Source organism: Columba livia, chromosome 7 (assembly GCF_036013475.1).
Source record: "Columba livia isolate bColLiv1 breed racing homer chromosome 7, bColLiv1.pat.W.v2, whole genome shotgun sequence".
NCBI classification, from domain to species: Eukaryota; Metazoa; Chordata; class Aves; order Columbiformes; family Columbidae; genus Columba; species Columba livia.
The window spans coordinates 6,969,995-6,988,159 of record NC_088608.1 but is presented as its reverse complement, the minus strand read 5'-3'; the positions used below and the strand labels follow the sequence as shown (position 1 = coordinate 6,988,159).

The 18,165-nt window shown below is 38.6% G+C and overlaps 1 protein-coding gene across 1 annotated transcript in view; it reads right to left on the bottom strand.

Annotated features, from left to right (window-relative positions):
* The window catches only part of DARS1 (aspartyl-tRNA synthetase 1), a 41,079-nt gene extending 23,148 nt beyond the window's left edge, over positions 1 to 17,931 (bottom strand). Inside the window, exons 1-4 of the mRNA XM_065070335.1 lie at positions 17,720 to 17,931; positions 16,435 to 16,492; positions 10,840 to 10,932; positions 5,736 to 5,838 (exon numbers count right to left, since the gene is read on the bottom strand). Coding sequence (XP_064926407.1) covers positions 5,736 to 5,838; positions 10,840 to 10,932; positions 16,435 to 16,492; positions 17,720 to 17,908 — 443 coding nt within the window. The 5' untranslated portion in view covers positions 17,909 to 17,931. The remainder of the gene's footprint in view (positions 1 to 5,735; positions 5,839 to 10,839; positions 10,933 to 16,434; positions 16,493 to 17,719) is intronic.
* Positions 17,932 to 18,165: the final 234 nt, after the last annotated feature.

Genomic DNA, 18,165 nt, shown 5'->3' with positions numbered 1-18,165 from the left:
AAGAACTGGTTTTTACATAATTGTAACTGCAATATTGCTTTGTGAACTTGCACAACAACAGAACTTTAAAACCTTGCACTTGTGATAAAATGTGGTTTTTTCCTCTCTAAATTGGAGTTGCAATTAATATTTTTTTTCATTTGGAACACACTTTAAAACTGTAACATCCCTTGGTCATTAAATTTGTTACAATTTTAAGATGTATTTAAACTCAGATCCTACCTAAGTAGACCCCTGTATCCATATATGTGTATAACTGCCTGGGCACACAAAAGCATTACCAAGTTTTCTACTGCATATGACTGTCCTTGTATTTACAAATGTTCATAATCTACTCTAAACTTTCATTTGATATTGGAAAATACGTTTTTGCTCCTTCAGACTACGTATCTAACCTGGTATGGAAGTAAAAGCTCACGTTTTGAGTTCTGTTTGAACAGTGCTCGGCAAGACCCAGTGTGGAAAAAGCTGAAGTCCCAAACATGGTGCATCAAATGGAAACAACAGAAACCTAGAAGGTGCAGCTTCAATTCCAACAGGTAATTCCAAGAATGTTACTGAAATGGTAACCGGTTCGAGTTACAAGAAACAATCTGCTTTAATGAAATGCCAGCAACTACAGCAGTGTTCTCCACAGCAGCAGCACTAAGTCATCTCGGTGATTTTTTGATAAAGTTCCACTGGGTAACAAAAAAAATCCCAAACAGACCAAAAAAGTGAACAAGTAGCAGAAAAGCATGCCAAAGCCATCACCATTTCCATTAAAGACAATCATATTTCTAGCTGTAACTAATATTACAAAGGACTAGAAACTAAATTAGGATGCATGATGCATTAAAACAGAGGACATCTTGATATTGTTTAATCATTAAAGAAGCCATTTTAGTTATAGATTCATGAAGTTCAACACTAAAAAGTTCCTCTGCAGAGCAAACCGCTTCTTTAAACCTAATGCTCCTTCCAAAAAACATCAAGACTATAATTACTGAAGTGTCCACTAGATGCCTTATGTCCCTCTTAATTATCTGCGTGTCTATTAGCCAAGACTTTCTCTTTTAACCACAGGATTGCATTATTGCCGTCTGTGTGACAACATCTTTCATCAACAGCTTCATGTTGCAAGCTGAACCCCATGCAGGCCTCCCTAAGTGAATCGCAATCAGCATTTTCTTGACCAAAAGTCTGAAGAACTGGAAGAAACTTCATTATTTATAGAATTTCAATAGAAAATGTTTTACTTGATGGAAACATCTATACTTGTTCAGACTTTTTTTTTTTTCTTTGACACTTTTGTGTAATCAGACTACACAAAATATTATTAAATCTAAAAATAAAATATTATTAAATCTAAAAATACTAAATAATTGTAATAAAAACAATAATATTTTATCTGAACATCAGTGAAAGATGAAGGCAATAGAGCTTATGCTAAAAAAAAATTGAGTTCTGTTTGTAAATAGTTGAAAGCATAAATATTTTATACTCAACTCAATAAGAGCAACTGTAATACTGTCTGCACAAACACAGTAAGTATCCACTAAGCCCTCTGCAAGAGGAGTTAACTCACATTGCATACATGAAGGCCAGGTCAACATTTATTGTCATTCTCTTCATTCTACAAATGTAGCAATCTGTTTCTTGTACCAACATTCTAACACCTGGATGAACCTGGTTATCTTCTTGGAAATAAAAACCAAAACAACTTATTCTTTTAAAGTTTTTAAGTAACAAAATCCACTACACGTTTTAAATCATTTTCACAGAAAAAAAAAAAAATCACTTGATTTCCCTTCCAAATCTACCTAGCTTCACTATGTGTTCATTGCATCTTGTCATACCTTTGTATCTGTAAAGTAAAGAACACTCCATTGGCAGTAAATCTTGCATAGGTACCATCAGAGCGGGATTTAAATTACTAATTTCTCTTGGATAGAACAGAGAGTTTTCTTTAGTCTCACAAGAAGGCAGATTTGCCTGACTATATATCATTCCACCTTGCAGCTTCACCATCAACTGTTTCCAATTTGGCTTATATTCAGACACAAAGACAATAAAAGTGGACAAAATATTCCAGAAGTGGTCTAATGACTGGCATATATTAAATTAATGGCATTTTATTCTTCTTTTTCAAAACTCAAGAGATCTCCTAGCATAGCGGGTAAGAGAACTGCACGGACTCCTGTGAAGTCCGTTATTTATCACGATCTCACATTTCTCATCACTGACTTTCCTACATACTAATCCTGAACAAAATCCAAACTAATGACCAGAAAGGTATAAATTCACACTGAAGCGCATCGAAGTGGTTATTCTAAATGAGCCCTCATTACTATGTATTCTTAGCCCCTAGTTTACCATGCCAATATCTGTCATCAGCAAACTTAACAACTGTGATTTGACATTTTGTTCCAGATCACCAATATAAAAATTAAACAGAAATGGATAAAGAAAATATTTCTGCAATAACCAGCAGTTTTCACAGTACTACCAGTTCAGCTAGCTGATGAACTTACGTATATTTTTCCACATTGTGAAGTATTTTCATGCAGGTTTAACCTTTTTTTTCCCTCCATTTTTAACCTCTTTTCATGGATTTTCATTCTCCAGCCTACTATAAAGACGCATCAAGGTACTTCCTGAGCACATTGTTTGGGCAGCTAAACTAGAATGTGCTAACCACCTCTCCCACTGCTCTATGATACCACATGGCTATGGTGCTGGTGGGGTGGAAGGCTCAATGCTGATATAAACAAAACAAATAGAAACAAAACCAAAATTGGCCACATCCAATACTTTATGGAAAAAAAAAGCAGGTTGATAAATTACCAATTGCACCACCTGGCAGCTCTGCTGGCTGAAAGACACAATTAATTCTTTCTCTTATGCAGCATCCCTTGCAGGACTAGGCTGAATTATTTTTTCTGATGGAAGAACTTCACAGCTGCCAAGCCACTATCTTGACTGGCTCTGTATCGTTGGGTATGTATTTTTTGAAAGTTCAACTAGAAACCTTCGTAGCTAAACTCACAGGTGTTTCTTTGTAAAACTGAGTTAAACCAGTATTAAGTACCTTTCACTAAAAAGAACTCAAATTCTTGTGATAAGAGATAACTAGTATATGCATGTTGCTAGACCACAGAAGGTTATGAAAGTTCTTGGTTTCCATGTGCCAATATCTAAAAGAGGAACTCATTTGTTTATTATTTATGAAAATTTGTAAAAAATTGCTCATGATTTAATCAGTTCTCATTAAAAATTCAAGATCCACAATTTCACAGACTATTCCAAAGGAAGTTTTGGACCCAGCATCAAAATATAAGAAAGCAGCACATGAAAAATAAAGTTTATGTACTACCAGTGGAAAAGTTCAGTTTAAAAATTTAGTTGAAATGTGAGGTATTGAAGTTAAACGTTTTCTTCAATAAATGTGTATTTTTTCATTTAATGTGTAGGAAACAAGAGGAGGCGACAAAAAAAGACACTGAGAAAGGCAGAGAAACAGTATAGTTATTTTTAGACACCTAAGACCAGCCTGATTTGCTGGTAATAATGGCATCATTCCCCAGCAGGTGAGAAGTAGGAGGAGAGCGCCTGAAGACAAGGCAGGTGCTGCTGCTGCGCTTCAGGTCATACTGACCACAAGTGCACCCAGAATTCAGGGAACAACCGCAGGTTCTGAGGACAAGTGGCAGCTGCAATGGTGGTATCAGGTAAAATTGTAGGAGATAAAACACTAGAAAAAGTGAGACAGCCTGTCAGGATATTCATAAAATAGGTTTGTTGGTGAGAAGGAATGAGAAGATGATTGCACTAATGGTGTTAATAAAACAGAAGCAAAGCCCTAAAAGAAAACGCAGAATGCTGCAGCAGAGAAAGTTCTGCTATTCAAAGCACATGACAATAAGCAAGGAAACATTTCAGAACCACAAATGATGAGTAAAATACGCATGCTATAAATTGGAGAGGCTGAAGCATCGAGGTTCAGCTGGAAAAAGCTATCACAAAAAGGAGCAGGATGAAAAGGTAAAACACAGTACAAATATGAGTTGCGCTGCTCAGGTCTGTCACATCAGTAAAAGCAGGGACATGACTGGGAGCTGGAAAGAACCTAAGGATGAGGTTCCATCTGACTGAACAGCTCACTGCTGCCAGAAGAGAAAGGAGCTTCGCTTTCTACTCTTTCCAAATACCCTTTTCCACCATTTACCACTCCTTTTTAGCTCTGGACCTCCATGACCTTGTTTAAATCACTAAACTGACAGAAAACTAACTCAGTAAAAAAAGATCAGTGAATTTAAAAAAGAGAGTCATGGAAGGCTTACAAATAGCAGAGTCAGCAAATGAAAGAAAAGAGTAATGATCAACTTCCCTCTCATAAGCTCCTAACCACTGAGCTCTGGCCGCTTATGAAATGTAAGAAATTCAGTTGCGAAGGAAAGAACCACGAAGAAAACTGAAAAAGAAAGATGTTGGAGACAACTGGAGAATAGGAAATTGAGCATCACAAGAGTTATTTCACTGTTCTCTAGTGCAGGTTCTTTAGTGCAAGTACAGACTGTTGGTAGGTTAGAGGAAGATGAACTGGGGAACAAGTACATTATATTCTTAATTCTTTTCAAAGATCCTAAGCACTGGAGAGAGCAAACTATTTCATGAAGAAACAGAACACTCCACTTTGGCTCATAAACACCTGTAAACAGCATGTTTCACCCTGGCACTGCCAACACTCAGCACCGCCAAACAGCAAACACTGCTGGTTCTGTTTTCTTGTTGCCTTGAACCTCAAACCTCCTCAGCACAAGCATTATCCCAACCTTCTTAACCGGGCTTCTGGAAATCTGTGCTATAATGAATCCCTCCTCTCCCTGGCATATTGAAGGTTGAAGGCTGGGGCACTTTTGCAGCTAATTAGTAGGGGCTCCTTTCCCAGGCATGAGAGTTGTGCCAAGAACCAAACAGAAGCAACTCAAGTGCCACATGTTCAACATATTATTGCACTGAATTGATCCACATTTCTATTTGCGAACAAGTAGATATACATGACTAAAAGCTCTACTATAAAAACACCTTTGTCATGCAAGTATACTGGACAACCCAAAGTGTCATTTTTTTATCTTTAAGAATGAAACAAACCAAATAACTGAATTTAAATTGCTGCAACAAACATTTGTTTAATTGGCAAGTCTTGCCATTAACCCCTAAAATATTTTTAAAAGTAACTTAAATCCCTCATTAAAAATTCTAGTGCCAAAAATAAATTGTAAATAAGATTAACTCAGTGCACAGAAGCCACTCTTAATTTCTTCAGCTCAGTAAACCACTTGCAACATGGAGCTTCTTCACATCAGTTCTAGCTATGAAACGTATCACTACACTGCACATCTTGTAGAAGAAAAACCCTGCACATGTGCAGACACACACAAACACCACACAAAATGAAGTGTCCCACTAAGCTCAGCTTGCCAGACTTTTTGTTAGGCAGCTTGAAAGTAAATGTAGGTTGTCTGTGGCGAGAGAATGCTGCTTCAGCAGTTCAGAATGAATTTCAAGCCTGTTCTCTATTTTATCTTTTGTCAGTGTAATGTATTCAACGCAATAGTGAACTGACAATTTAAATAACTACATTTTAAAACAAACGAAGCATTGATGTTAATGTGTGAAAATGGTCCCAGCCCCTGGGAGCCCTGGTTCCCACCATTGTTTACTCTGACAACAGGATATAATTGCTTACTTACTTGGCAGCAAACTTTACCATCTGCTTGCTCGCATGCTGTCCCACAGCCACCAGAGCCTGGATATTAAACTGCTGCTGACGCAGGACTAAGAAACACTGCTTCCCTGAATACAAAGGAAAACAACACAGGTGTATTAAGGACAAGTTACTTGCGGTCTTTGTGAATGAGAAAAATGCTTTACTACTTTAAAACTCAACTGAGCTTTTAAGAGAGGAGTGTGAGTCTCTCTCCCTTGCCACCCGTCCCACCCCAAATAGCAACATCAAACTAGTCTGCATGTACAGACACCAGGCATTGAGATAAATCAAATAATTCTGCCTTATATCTGCAAACACATGAATGAGCATTTTCTAAAAATAATAATAATAGGCCTTCCAAGACAAATAACATCTAGACAAAACAAAAACTAGAACTCACAACTTTTAAAATACCTATTGTTCTTCAACTGCAAGAAGTAAATCATACTTTTCCTTGTTGCTTTGCTCACAACTACTTCCAGCTCTACATTCTTTTAAAACAAGTTTTTTCTCATCTTCTCAAATTAAAGCTGTAAAGTTCATTTCACAAAGCTGCTCTGAGACAAATAGGCTTGATTTTGCACCACAGGGACTAAACCAACAATGTTCATTCTATGATACACCACACATTCAGGATGAAGGGGAACAAAAGGAGTATTGATTCTGGTGAATGGCAAGAACCTAAAAGAGCCCAGTAAAAATTCCTGGAGGAGCAATTTATTCATTAACAGCTTAGGGAAAAAGAAATTAATAGGCATTAATAATAATTTACAAATAACATAGTGCACTTTGTTGACTTTTAAAATGGGTATTTCTCAAGTCAACAAATTCTTTCTAATCTGTTTAGCTGACAGTTACAATAATTTCATATTTCTCCTCACACCTCTAATAAACATTTACTCCTTAACTTAGACTCAAGGAAATATGGTGATTTTATATGCTTCTTCCTCAGAGAGAGAAATTAACAGCAAACACTTCATTGTTGTACCAGTATTTGATAAAATGCATCAATATAATTTTAATTCTGAGTTCTGACTCATAACATTATAACATTGTCACTAAAATGGTGAGAATAGGATGAAGCCAGAAGATTTGTTAAAGATAGCTGTTTCCTAGTTATTGTCGACCTAGACTGTAAAACATTAAAATCAACATACATCTAACTTGAACACTGTCACCAAAAAGCCTTTTGCAGCTTTCATTTGCAATTATGTAGATTGCCATTCCTGACACATAGCTGCAGAAAATCTAAATAGTATCAGAAGATAAACGCAGAACATTTGACATACAATGTGATGGCAATCCAAGCAAACATATAAAACTAGTACAAAACATTATTAAAAATTAAAATTATAATTATTGGAAATACCTAATGTTGTCCTATGATTGTGATTTCAGAAATGCAACAGAATTAATTCTGTAATTTCAGAAAACAGAGTACAACTATTTCTATATTCCTGAGGCTGCCATAACAAAGGAAAGAAGCTAATATGGTACAGATGTATGTATTTCTTGCAGGCAAATATTAAGCCACAGATTTAAATTAGAGAAGTACAGTCTTCAGAAATTAAATAGAGCCTTCAGGAGTACACATGCCTTGGTTTTAGATCCAGCAAGTCAACAAATGAAGTAAAATTTTTCCATAGGTCACAATATGCTAAGTTTGTTTAGATAAGCTAGGTGTATCTCACGCCTTTGACATCTCAATATTTCTTACTTACAACGTGGTTTGATGCAGTATTTCCTAGAAAACAGTGTTTGCCTCCATGATTACAGTGAGAAATAATTTAGCAAAATATGATCCAGGTTTCAACAATGCTGTATCAGGTGTTCAAACAAAAAACACAACAGAAGACAGCTACAATGTCATTCAGCTAGTAAATATTTAAGGAGAAGGTAGTGAAATAAATGGAGGGAGCTGCTATCATACTAATCAGAAGCAAAAGTTTGGCAGTTGTACTTAATCCCAAACACCAGAAGTCTGATGAATATCTGCATTTTCAAAAGGACTCAAATCTTTCTGTCATGAGTAACAGTAGTTGTTTTCATGAGGAAAGAGGAAGTCTTGTGGAATATAACCACTTCTAATCACACAGAAGATAAGTGATCAAAAAAACCTCACTGAGAGGAATAGTTAAAACATCACAGTTACAGATTATAAGAGGAAACAGAACTTTTCCCAAAGGAGCCTAATGCATACAAAATAAAGTATCAAAAAGACAAGCTCTAATCAAATCTACTTAATGATTAGATGCCTTTCCAAATCAAGAGATGAAAAAAAGGAAACATCAGAGCGAGAAAAAAATCTGGATTATGGGTTGTTCTCCATGTGTTTCAAAACATTTACATGGTATTCAATTGAAAAGTATAAGACCAGCTTGATCAGATTCGACAGTAAGCTACTCTAAGTTTCTATAAAACAAAACAATACATTGTCCCACAGAAATGCCTATAAACATGAAATCTTTAAAAGAAATTTGGTTAAAAAGGTCTGACACAGTCTAATGCAACTGAACAAATAAGAGAGGACACCACAGAGAATCCCATCAAAAGTAAGCACATACAACCAAACACGAATCCATTTCCTTTCTTGGATCAAAGTACCAAATGACAACAGACCTTGTGAGAGAAAAGGATGTAAGGAATGAATTTGCATAAAGAATAAAAAAAGTTTGGTAATTACAGAAATCTGCCAGCAAAGAGAAAACTTCATGTGGTTTATTGTAAATTGGGTCCAGTATTTAAAATGCTCTTGTGATACTCTTATTTTCAAACATACTATTTTGATATTTTATAAACCTTTGCACTCATAAACCAAAACCAAGTTCCGGTCTAACATACTGCACAAGTCCCAGCTGCCTGGCAGAGCTCAGACAGATTTCCCAACTGCTTTTCAATGATAAACGTGATCGGTAGCTTACGCTGGCTTGAAAATAAGGCCAGAAATAACATTTAGTCAATCTATGACAAAAACCACAGGGCCCCAACCATTTCAATTTTGGTACAAACCACAGAAATTCCCAACACCCCATTCTTCACACATCCTTCAGTTAATTTCCATCAGGCTTCATGAGTGACTTGCTATATGAGACAGCTGGATTCCGCAGTTGTTCACATTCGTTTTTTTTGTTTATTGGTCAGAACAAGACAGGGTTAAATAAAGGATACGCTGGTTATTTAGGAGTCAAATTTGAGCTTCTGAGAAAAACTAAAGCTATTTTTCTATAAGACTTTCCTGTTTCCTGCAAGACTTTCCATAATGGTAGGAATAGCACCACGATGTGTGTGGGAAAGTCTAACATTACTTTTTACTCTTTAACATTTGCTTTTCTGGTAAGATTCTTTCCCCCAAAGCTTAAGTAAACAAGCATGTGGTACTCCCTGAATGTCAGAATTGCTCTGTGTTGTCAGACCAAGAGGGAACAAGAAGCACAATCAATAAATAGAGAACATTTCATGCCCATAATCAACTCATTTTGCTTTAATTCTTCAGGTTGTGTTAAAGAGCTTTGAGAATAAGCACTTTTAATTAATGAAAAACAAGTCTTTTGTGAAGTCAAAGGCAAAGGATGACAAACAGCTTCTCGTGAGTTAATATTGCCATGTTACATAGATGTTACTCTGATTAAAGTAAATGCATACATCATGCAAAATACTGTACATAAATGCAATACAGAGACAGTAATAAACAACCATGGAACCTTATGTCGTTTTAAAGGTCTGCAGAGACACTTTAATATATAAAATTCTGTTAATAGTCTGAACTCTTCCTACAATTGGCAAAGAAAAAGCCACAAACATACTCTTACTTGTATACTGATAGCAACATTTAAATTAGATAGTGTCTACTGCTTGAACTACTTCAAGTTGCAGTGACCAAGGTTTTCACAGCTTCAGGGAGGGTTCACATTTTCTATACATAGCAAAGAGAGACTTCTGTGTAAGACCATACCACAGAACTTTAGGATTTAGGAAGTCACAGAGGACTCTCTAAACTTAAAGATTCTAATAAAAAATAAAATGAGCATTATTTGTATATATTTACATGCAGTTCCTTATTTTAACTGACTGCAGTACAGATGCTCATTAAAAGGGATATTTTTAAGGAAAATGAAGACTCAAAAAGAGAAATTAATCTGGTATCTGTGATAATATTCTGTATTGTATTCTTGCCCCTAATTTGTAGTATTCCCAATCCTAAAACTACTGTTAAATTTGATTTGTGAATATAATATTTTTACGCTCCTTTCTTTCAACTTTTGGGAAGACAAGGTATTTATATCTCACCACAGAGCTGCCAAACACAACTGAAACCAGAATAACAGTTGTCAGCATCTGATGTCAACTGAAAAGGCCAAAGCCTATTTAAGTTTGCATATGGCAAACGGATCTCCAGAGAGAATTTTGGGTTCCAAGGAAGAAATTTGGCTGCCAGACAGCCAAGTAGGACAGCCCACACTACTGAGAGCCTATGAAAGGATCTTCCCTTTGTCTTGTTAATGAAAGATGATGTTTCTCATTCTAAGTTCATATTGATATCATCAGACACTGGTAAAAAGTAAAAATTCTGCAATTTCAACACAAATTTTTATTTCCTGTTGAAGAAAAGGTATAGTGAAAATATTCATAAGCAGCAGAATACATACGGCCTGTCTGACAACTGATAAATGTATCAGTTAATGTATAATAAATCAGATAAATGTGTAATAAATCATGCTTTACAGTAGAAGCTTGTAACACCCAAAGGAAAATTAGTATAACATTTTAAAATTCCTATTATTTATAATTGTCTGTACATTACTTAGGAATATGTTAAAAACCAAAATTCACTTTTACTACAATGTAATAGTAATACCCAATTTCCACTCAGCTGAAAGTAAAATTTCCTTTTACCCTGTTGGGAAAAGAGAGGTGGAAAAAAGATAAAATAACCAGTTAAAGTGAACACCAAGTGAACACTGAGTAATCAGGTGGCAAAGTTTTCTTGTATGCAAGACATAACTAAAAGGTCATGAAGGCAAAATATAACATTCAGGTTATATCAACAATATGAGGAAAGAAAAATAAAAACCCTGGAGACATCTCACCTTTAGCTCTGCTTGTATGAATTCTGCCACGAACCCAAACCACTTCATCAGCCTTCTCCACTGTCAAGTCTTTTATTCGAACCAAAACTCTATCTGAATTACAGAAAAACAACACGTTTTAAAATGGTTTTGGTTTTTTTGAAGCAAAACATTTTTCACTTGAAACTCCAAATACATATTCGCTATAATTTACAATAAATCTAAACCATTACTTTTTGTATTTACAGCATGACAGGTGTATTGGAAACACACAAGATCCCATTTCCTTTCTCAGTGAATTTTACTTGATCAAGTAGTTTTAAATTGGTTCAAGCTTATTGTTTGACTTATATAGGAGGGTGAAACTGCACTAAAATGAAAGCAAGACTTACTGGAGTCCACAGATGGCAGAACCCAGCGTGACTACACTATTTTTGATAGGACTTCCCTGTGCTGCACTTATTAGTCTGGATTTCTGCTAGCTAAGGGATGTCTGCCCTGCAACTCTGCAACATGGTAGTTGGCATGTTGAACACAGCAAAACAAAGGCTCAGAGGTGACATTAGTGTTCTCTGTATCTATGTAAGGCAAATAAAACTGTAAAATAATGGTTATTTAAAATGAGGAATAAAAATAAACCACAAATAAATGTGCACTGAAAATTAAAAGAAGATTTCAATAAACACAATAGCATTTTGGAACAACAGTATTATTGTGTAAAACCAGTAAAATTTATTCTAAGAGAGAATCTCTTTGACAACCTGATGAAGCATTGCTATCATTATAAGAGCCAGGATTCATCAGAAAGAACCCTTCAAATTCCATGTACTCAAGAAAGCTGAATAACAACAAGAATGCATAGTTCGGAAAAGACAGATTTTGGATAGCAAAGGAAAAATAAAAATTATCCAGGGAAATATTTTTAAATAAAACAGGACTTTAACAATTCGATACAATCATAAGCTGCCAAGATGCTGGCTGCATGCCACTATTGCTTGAAACGTACTTGCTTAACTGTATTTTTCCATAGATTGTTGGCCAAATGTATTGTTGCATGGTCTCCAACACTTATGTCACATAGTATCTACACATCAGTTAGAGGATATACATAGCACTGCATAGAACCCAAACAATTCTAACAGCTACACTGACTTATTTACAGTTTGTATGTGGTTAAAAACACTGTTTATTAGACCAAAAAAATAATCTTCAAGGGAGATATTTATCCTTATGGGTCTCATCCAACTCGAGTTATCCTATAAAATCTATTACACAAGCTAGTTCTCTCTCCCTGCCTTTCATCACAGATATTGTTTCAAACTAACATTAATTTTCTAAAACACTTCCACTCTAGACTTTTCCCGCCAGAACTTTTCCAAAGTTTTGCCTACCCCAGGTTACCATCTGCTGTCCTGGCCTCCTTCCCTCTGTCTCTGAATACCAGTCACAGCTTGCCTTGCAAGCCTATTATTCTGCACTGGGAATTCCAGGGGGGTTGAAAATGTTTATTAGCTTATGCTCAAGGCAATGAAGTTTTTTCCTCACAGATACCCATCAAAACCAGAACAGAATGAAAATGCACAGAGAAACATGACAGGAAATAGGCTCAAATATATTAATAATGTGCATGTGTGTGCACACGTGGACTGGGAAAGAGAGAAAGGGGAATAGAGAATCTTATTATTTGCCAGGAACTTCTGACATTCAAACTTTACCAGTATAGTACTGTAAGAATCACGCAACCAGAACAATCCATAAGCACTAGTATTTCTAAGAGTTTGATATTCAGATAGTTAAAATTACTTCAGTCAACTTAAAACTGTGTTGTTAGAAACTTAACAGAAATTTTCCAGGCACAAGCATAAAGACGCAATGAGGTGTTACTCTTTTTATGAATCCTTAGTGTTACAAGAACCATCTGCCTTAGATAAATACCTTAAAAAATCTTCTGGATACATAATGGTTCATGTTTCATCAAGACTAAACAAACACCTTTAACACAAAAAAAATTATATAGTATGAATTATTAAAAACTATTTCATTAAAAGAGTAATAAAATAATACCCCAAAAAGAGACATCATGAAGTCATTTTTTCCACCAGCAGATCACAGAATCATAGCACAGCTGAGGTAGGAAGGGACCTCTGGAGGTCACCTGGACCAACCCCCTGCTCAAGCAGGGCCACCTAGAGCCAGCTGTCCACAATCATGTTCTGATGCATTTTTAATATCTTCACAGAGGGAGACTCCACAATCTCACTGGGCAATCTGCGGCAATGCCTGGTCACCCTCCTAGTGAAAAACCTGGGTTCTGATGTTCAGAGGGAACCGCTGGTGTATCAGCTTGTGGCCACTGCCTCTGGTCCTGTCCATGTGCTCCACTCGCAATGCTCAATGTTGCTCAACGTAGCAACTTTCCCTCCTTCAACACTTCCCAAACGTAGTCTTCTTTTCCTCTCACTTCCAAAACATGACATGTTCATGATAATGTCTGCATTTGTTAGTGTAAGCAATTATTTGTCACTCATTTGCTCTTGTCCAACCAACATATTGTAGCTCAAATCTTCCCTCTGTACTCTCACATATAATTTCACCTGGAATTCCTTTCAGTTCATTTCCATCTCTTCCATGATAAAAATGGATGCTTCTTGCTTTCACCTTTAAGGTCCTCCCACCATACTCATCAGACTACTAGCTACTTCTTGTTCCACAAATGCAAGCTATATGTAAATTTTCTGTGTTCTTGCCACATAAAGACTTAAAGACAAATAATACAAAAAAACATTTTAAACCATTCTACAGTTTCAGTGAAGCCAAGGGAACAAAGATTTTAAACAAACAAAACACTCTGTAAGTCTGAAATCACACTTCCAGCCCCAATTCAGTATTTATGCTGTCTCACCTTCACTACCATTTTGAATCATGTTTAAGGGGAAACTATTTTTTGTTTCCTTCTTGTATAGGGCAATCTCTCCTTTTCAACACACTAAATACCTTTCTCTCAGAACTCAACCTATTCTAAACATAGGGAGAGAGGATAAAAACCCAAAAAAGCTGTGTGGGTTATACAGGACAAAAATCACTTTTCCACCTGCAAGCCCCCATTCCTGTCACATAAGCCTATTCACTAAGTTCATTTATATTGCATCATGGAGTTTTGAACAGTATGATAAGTATTTCTGCTGTCCCTATGAAGAGACAGCATCTTTAAATGTTGGATACATTCGAAAAAGATAAGTTCATTAAAAAGTCTTGAAAGTCAAAAGCATTATAACATGAAAGCAACTTCCAGAGAGGGGAGACGAAAGTCATGTGGCTGAAAGGAGAAAAAGAAAAAGGCATATGTGCGTTTTACTAGCAACTACAGCCGCGAGCAGGCAGGAAGGACTTAAAGACATGACATAACAAGAAGGGAGAACATCAGAGAGCCAGGGCAGCCAACATCAGCAGAGGAAAGACTAAAGTGGGCCAAGAACGGAGGCACAGGTGTCTGTGAGATCAGCAGAGCGGGGTGGAGCATCTAAGCAGCAACTCTGTGAACATGTGAAGAGAGTTCTAATTTGCTTAGAGAGGAATAAAAACAGACGAGTTTTAAAAGGACAACAAGCCTATGCCTTGGAAAGGGTGAGTAATTTGCTCCGATCACTCTAAGATTTTTAATTTCCCACATCCAGCTGGTGTCCTCAGGACAGCACAGCTACTGCAGTAAAGCCTAAAAGCAACAGTGCTGCAGCCATCCAAACGAGCTCCTGCCCATGTCTGTGCTGTCTGTCCTGGCTGTCGGCTCCAGCCACCAGACAGTATGTGGATCCACACATGTCATACTGCAATTCATTATTCTGACTTAGAAATGGCACCTACCAACACAGACTTCAGAAACAAACAAAATTAATACAGTACAGACAGATGGGAACACTTGCATTTGTGCCTCCCCGCCAGCCCCTGCCCCAAGCAGCAACTCCTCCAAGACACTCAAAGCAATCAGAACACTTGGGGGAAAAGCATTCATACACTACTGATGTGAAGCGATGACTTCACCCTCCTGTGAGTCCTTTGATAAGAGCTCTCCCTGACAGGAACTACTGAATCTTTAAAGAAGGCATTACTCTCAAAGAAGGGACTAGGCCAATCTTGGACTTTTTTACTACAGCCATCTTGGTTTTTATTGTTACCTAATTTTAGTACTCTGGACAAGCATCTTCTAAAAAATGGAACAGCAAGAGTATTGTAGGTTGCATTTTAAGCCCAATGAAAACCTACTCAATCTTGTCAATACATTGGCTTTTTTTTTTAATGAGGATCAAGGGTACAACAGACCAAAATACACCACTCAGGCCTTCTCATATAATTTCCTGTCAATTTCGCAATTTTCCTTCTCAACATTTTTTTTTTTTTTCTCCACAGTATTTTTGAGCGTTTCTTTTGAATAGGAGACACTTGGTAGGGTGGACTTTATAAGATTAGGATTTGATCCACCATCTCGATCTGCCAGTCTGGGTCTCCCACACAGTTGTTTGCTATGGAGTGTGAAACTGGCAGAGGAAACACAGCTTGTAGAAACTCTAGCAAGCCAAATGCCATCAAAGAAGAGCGCAGGGTGAGGAGATCCACCAGTTATACATTTCACTATGAAGAAGGTACAAGAAGCCAGTCTATTGTCTTCCCTCATTCCTGTTTCATGCACTGAATAATATGAAAATTAATATTTCCTGGGATGCTGGCCTGGAAGATTGTTCTCCAGCTGACAAGTCCTTCTGAATCCCAATTCCCCATCAGTATGAGGATTTCCTGAATTCACCGTGGTGCGAATAATTATAAAACCCATAAACATTAATATATAATATTAATGGGTTTGCTGGTCATATGTAGGAGTAACAAAGGCTGAATATGCAGATATCCTACTCAGAGAGTGCTGTCAGAGCAAGCCATAGCAGAACTTACTCCAAAGAAAGAAAAAACCTGACATCTCTGGACTCAGTACATTACAAATTAGAATCTATTTTTTTAAAAAAAGCCTGCAGTGATGGACAGAGACAAAACCTGACAGTCTGTGTAGGGTGTGGTCCAGACAAGGGCAAAGACTGAGATTCCATAACCTCTCTGGATCCAGCTCCAATATCCAACCACACTCATTATTTGTTTTTCTTCTAATGAGAACTTCCTGTCTCCCGACTTGTGTCCGTGACCTCCTACCCAATTACAACACACCTTCAAACATCTGGCTTTATCTTCTCTACACCCTCCCAATAAGTAGCTTTAAACAGTAATATCTCAGTAATATCACTTGCCCTTCTCTAGGCTAAACAACCCCAGCTCCCTCAGCCTCTCCTCACAGATCCTGTGCTTCAGTCCCCTGACCGATTTGGTAGCGCTCCAGCGGACGGCTCCAAAATGTTAACATATTCCCTTGCACAGGAAGAGCCCAAAACTGGACACGACACTCCAAATGCAGCCTCACAAATGCCAAATGTATTCAAAACAAGGGAAAGAATGGCAGCAGGATTTGAACGAAAAAGTTTGATAAATGATTTCTCAAACTAGTACAGAGGATATCTAGTACATAACTCCTTTTCCCCCTCCTGTTTTGAAATAAAGTTATTTTATTTTTTAACTGACCTGGTTTCTCTTGGGATTGTATCATTGATGACACTCCATATCTTTCCTTAGCATAATCCTAAAATGAAGGTGAGAAACATACATCAAAGAAGCATATGTAAAAATATTTACAAAATCATTACATATTTACCAGAGGTAATATAAAACAATCAGCTATAATATTAAAGTCAAGAAATTGTGTTTCAGACTCTTAGACATGCACAAGTGTGAGAAGGTAACTGTGCCCTGTATGAAAAAAAAAAAATCCAACAACAGCAAACACACCTTAGGATCATTATTTGCTACACAGAATTTAGTGTGAATACCTCTGGAAAGAGCCCACTCCTGAAATGACATGAGTCCTGCAGAAGTAGACCCATGGCTAAGTATTTCCTTCCAATAGTCAGGTACACTAAGAAATCCAGCAGATTGCATGTCCTTACGACAGCCTAAGCAAGCTTGGCTGACTCCTAACAAAATGCTGGGTAAGACAGCGCTGGACAGGGCCTTTCAATCAAAAAGATGACTAACCTAGCTCCCCAATTAAGTCCACCCATTTCCAAATACAAAAAGGCCCTAGTTTATTTATTTTATTCTATTCAATACATTAATCTACATTCATTCTAAACACTTTACTTGGCGGGGGGGGGGTGGGGGAGGGAAGGAAGCAGTCTCTGTTTCTGCTTTTGGTGAATCGTGGCTCATGTCTAATTTTACAGATGCCACCCATACACAAAATTCCTTACTGCTGATGCATTTTCAGCTTTTCGACAGCAAGAAAAGTTAATTTTATAATGAAATGAACTGGTGCTCATTATTAATACTTTTTTTCCTTCTTGGAGAAACACTGGCCTACAATTTCCCTTATCTTCAAGCCAAGGGCTGGCACAGCTGCCAGGCCAGCAGGAGCCAGCGGTGCCCCCGCTGCTATGAGCACCACAGCCCAGAGGTTTGTGCAGGTGACTGCAACGAGGAAAGGGCCCAGGTAGGGCCTCCGCCAGCCGCACACGCGTGACCGACCCCCAGCGGGGCTCAGGAGACGCCGTGTGACCGGAGAGGGGCCGAACTCTTCGGTGAAGCACCAAATGACCAGGTCCGACGAAGGGAGAGGTGTTTACAGGCAGTGCAAAGGCAAACGGCAGCTCTGTTCTCGCGTCTGGCCAACTCCCCCACTCAGGCCCGGCCTCCCCGTCCCACAGGCCCCTCGGGCGGCTCCAGCCCCGCGCTAGGCCGGACCCTGCCCCTTCCCACTCCCGGCACAGGCAGCCTCGACGCCGCGCCCGCTCCCTCCCTGCGGGAGACCCACATCGGCGGCCGCCGCCGACTCTTTGCTGTCCGGACGGTGGTCCTGGTCCTGGCCCTGCCCGCGGCCCGCAGCGCTCGGCATCCTCCTGGTGCTGCAGCCGCACTGCCCCTCACCCCCGGCACGGCACCGCACGGCCACGCCGCTTCCGCGCTCCCGCTTCTCGCGAGAGCTCCGCGCGGGCCGTCCCATCGCGAGAGCGGAGGCGCCACGGCGGGACAGTGCGCGGCGGCGGGAGGCGCACGCGCCGCTAACGGCTGGGGCGGGGCGGGCTTCTTCCTCTCAGCCGCCTCAGGGCGGGCGAGCGGCCGGGCGGCTCCTTGTGCCCTTCACCTCAGCAGCCCAAACGGTCGTTTTCACAGAGTCACAGAATGTCAGGGATTGGAAGGGACATCGAAAGCTCATCCAGTCCGATCCCCCTGCCGGAGCAGGAACACCCAGATGAGGTT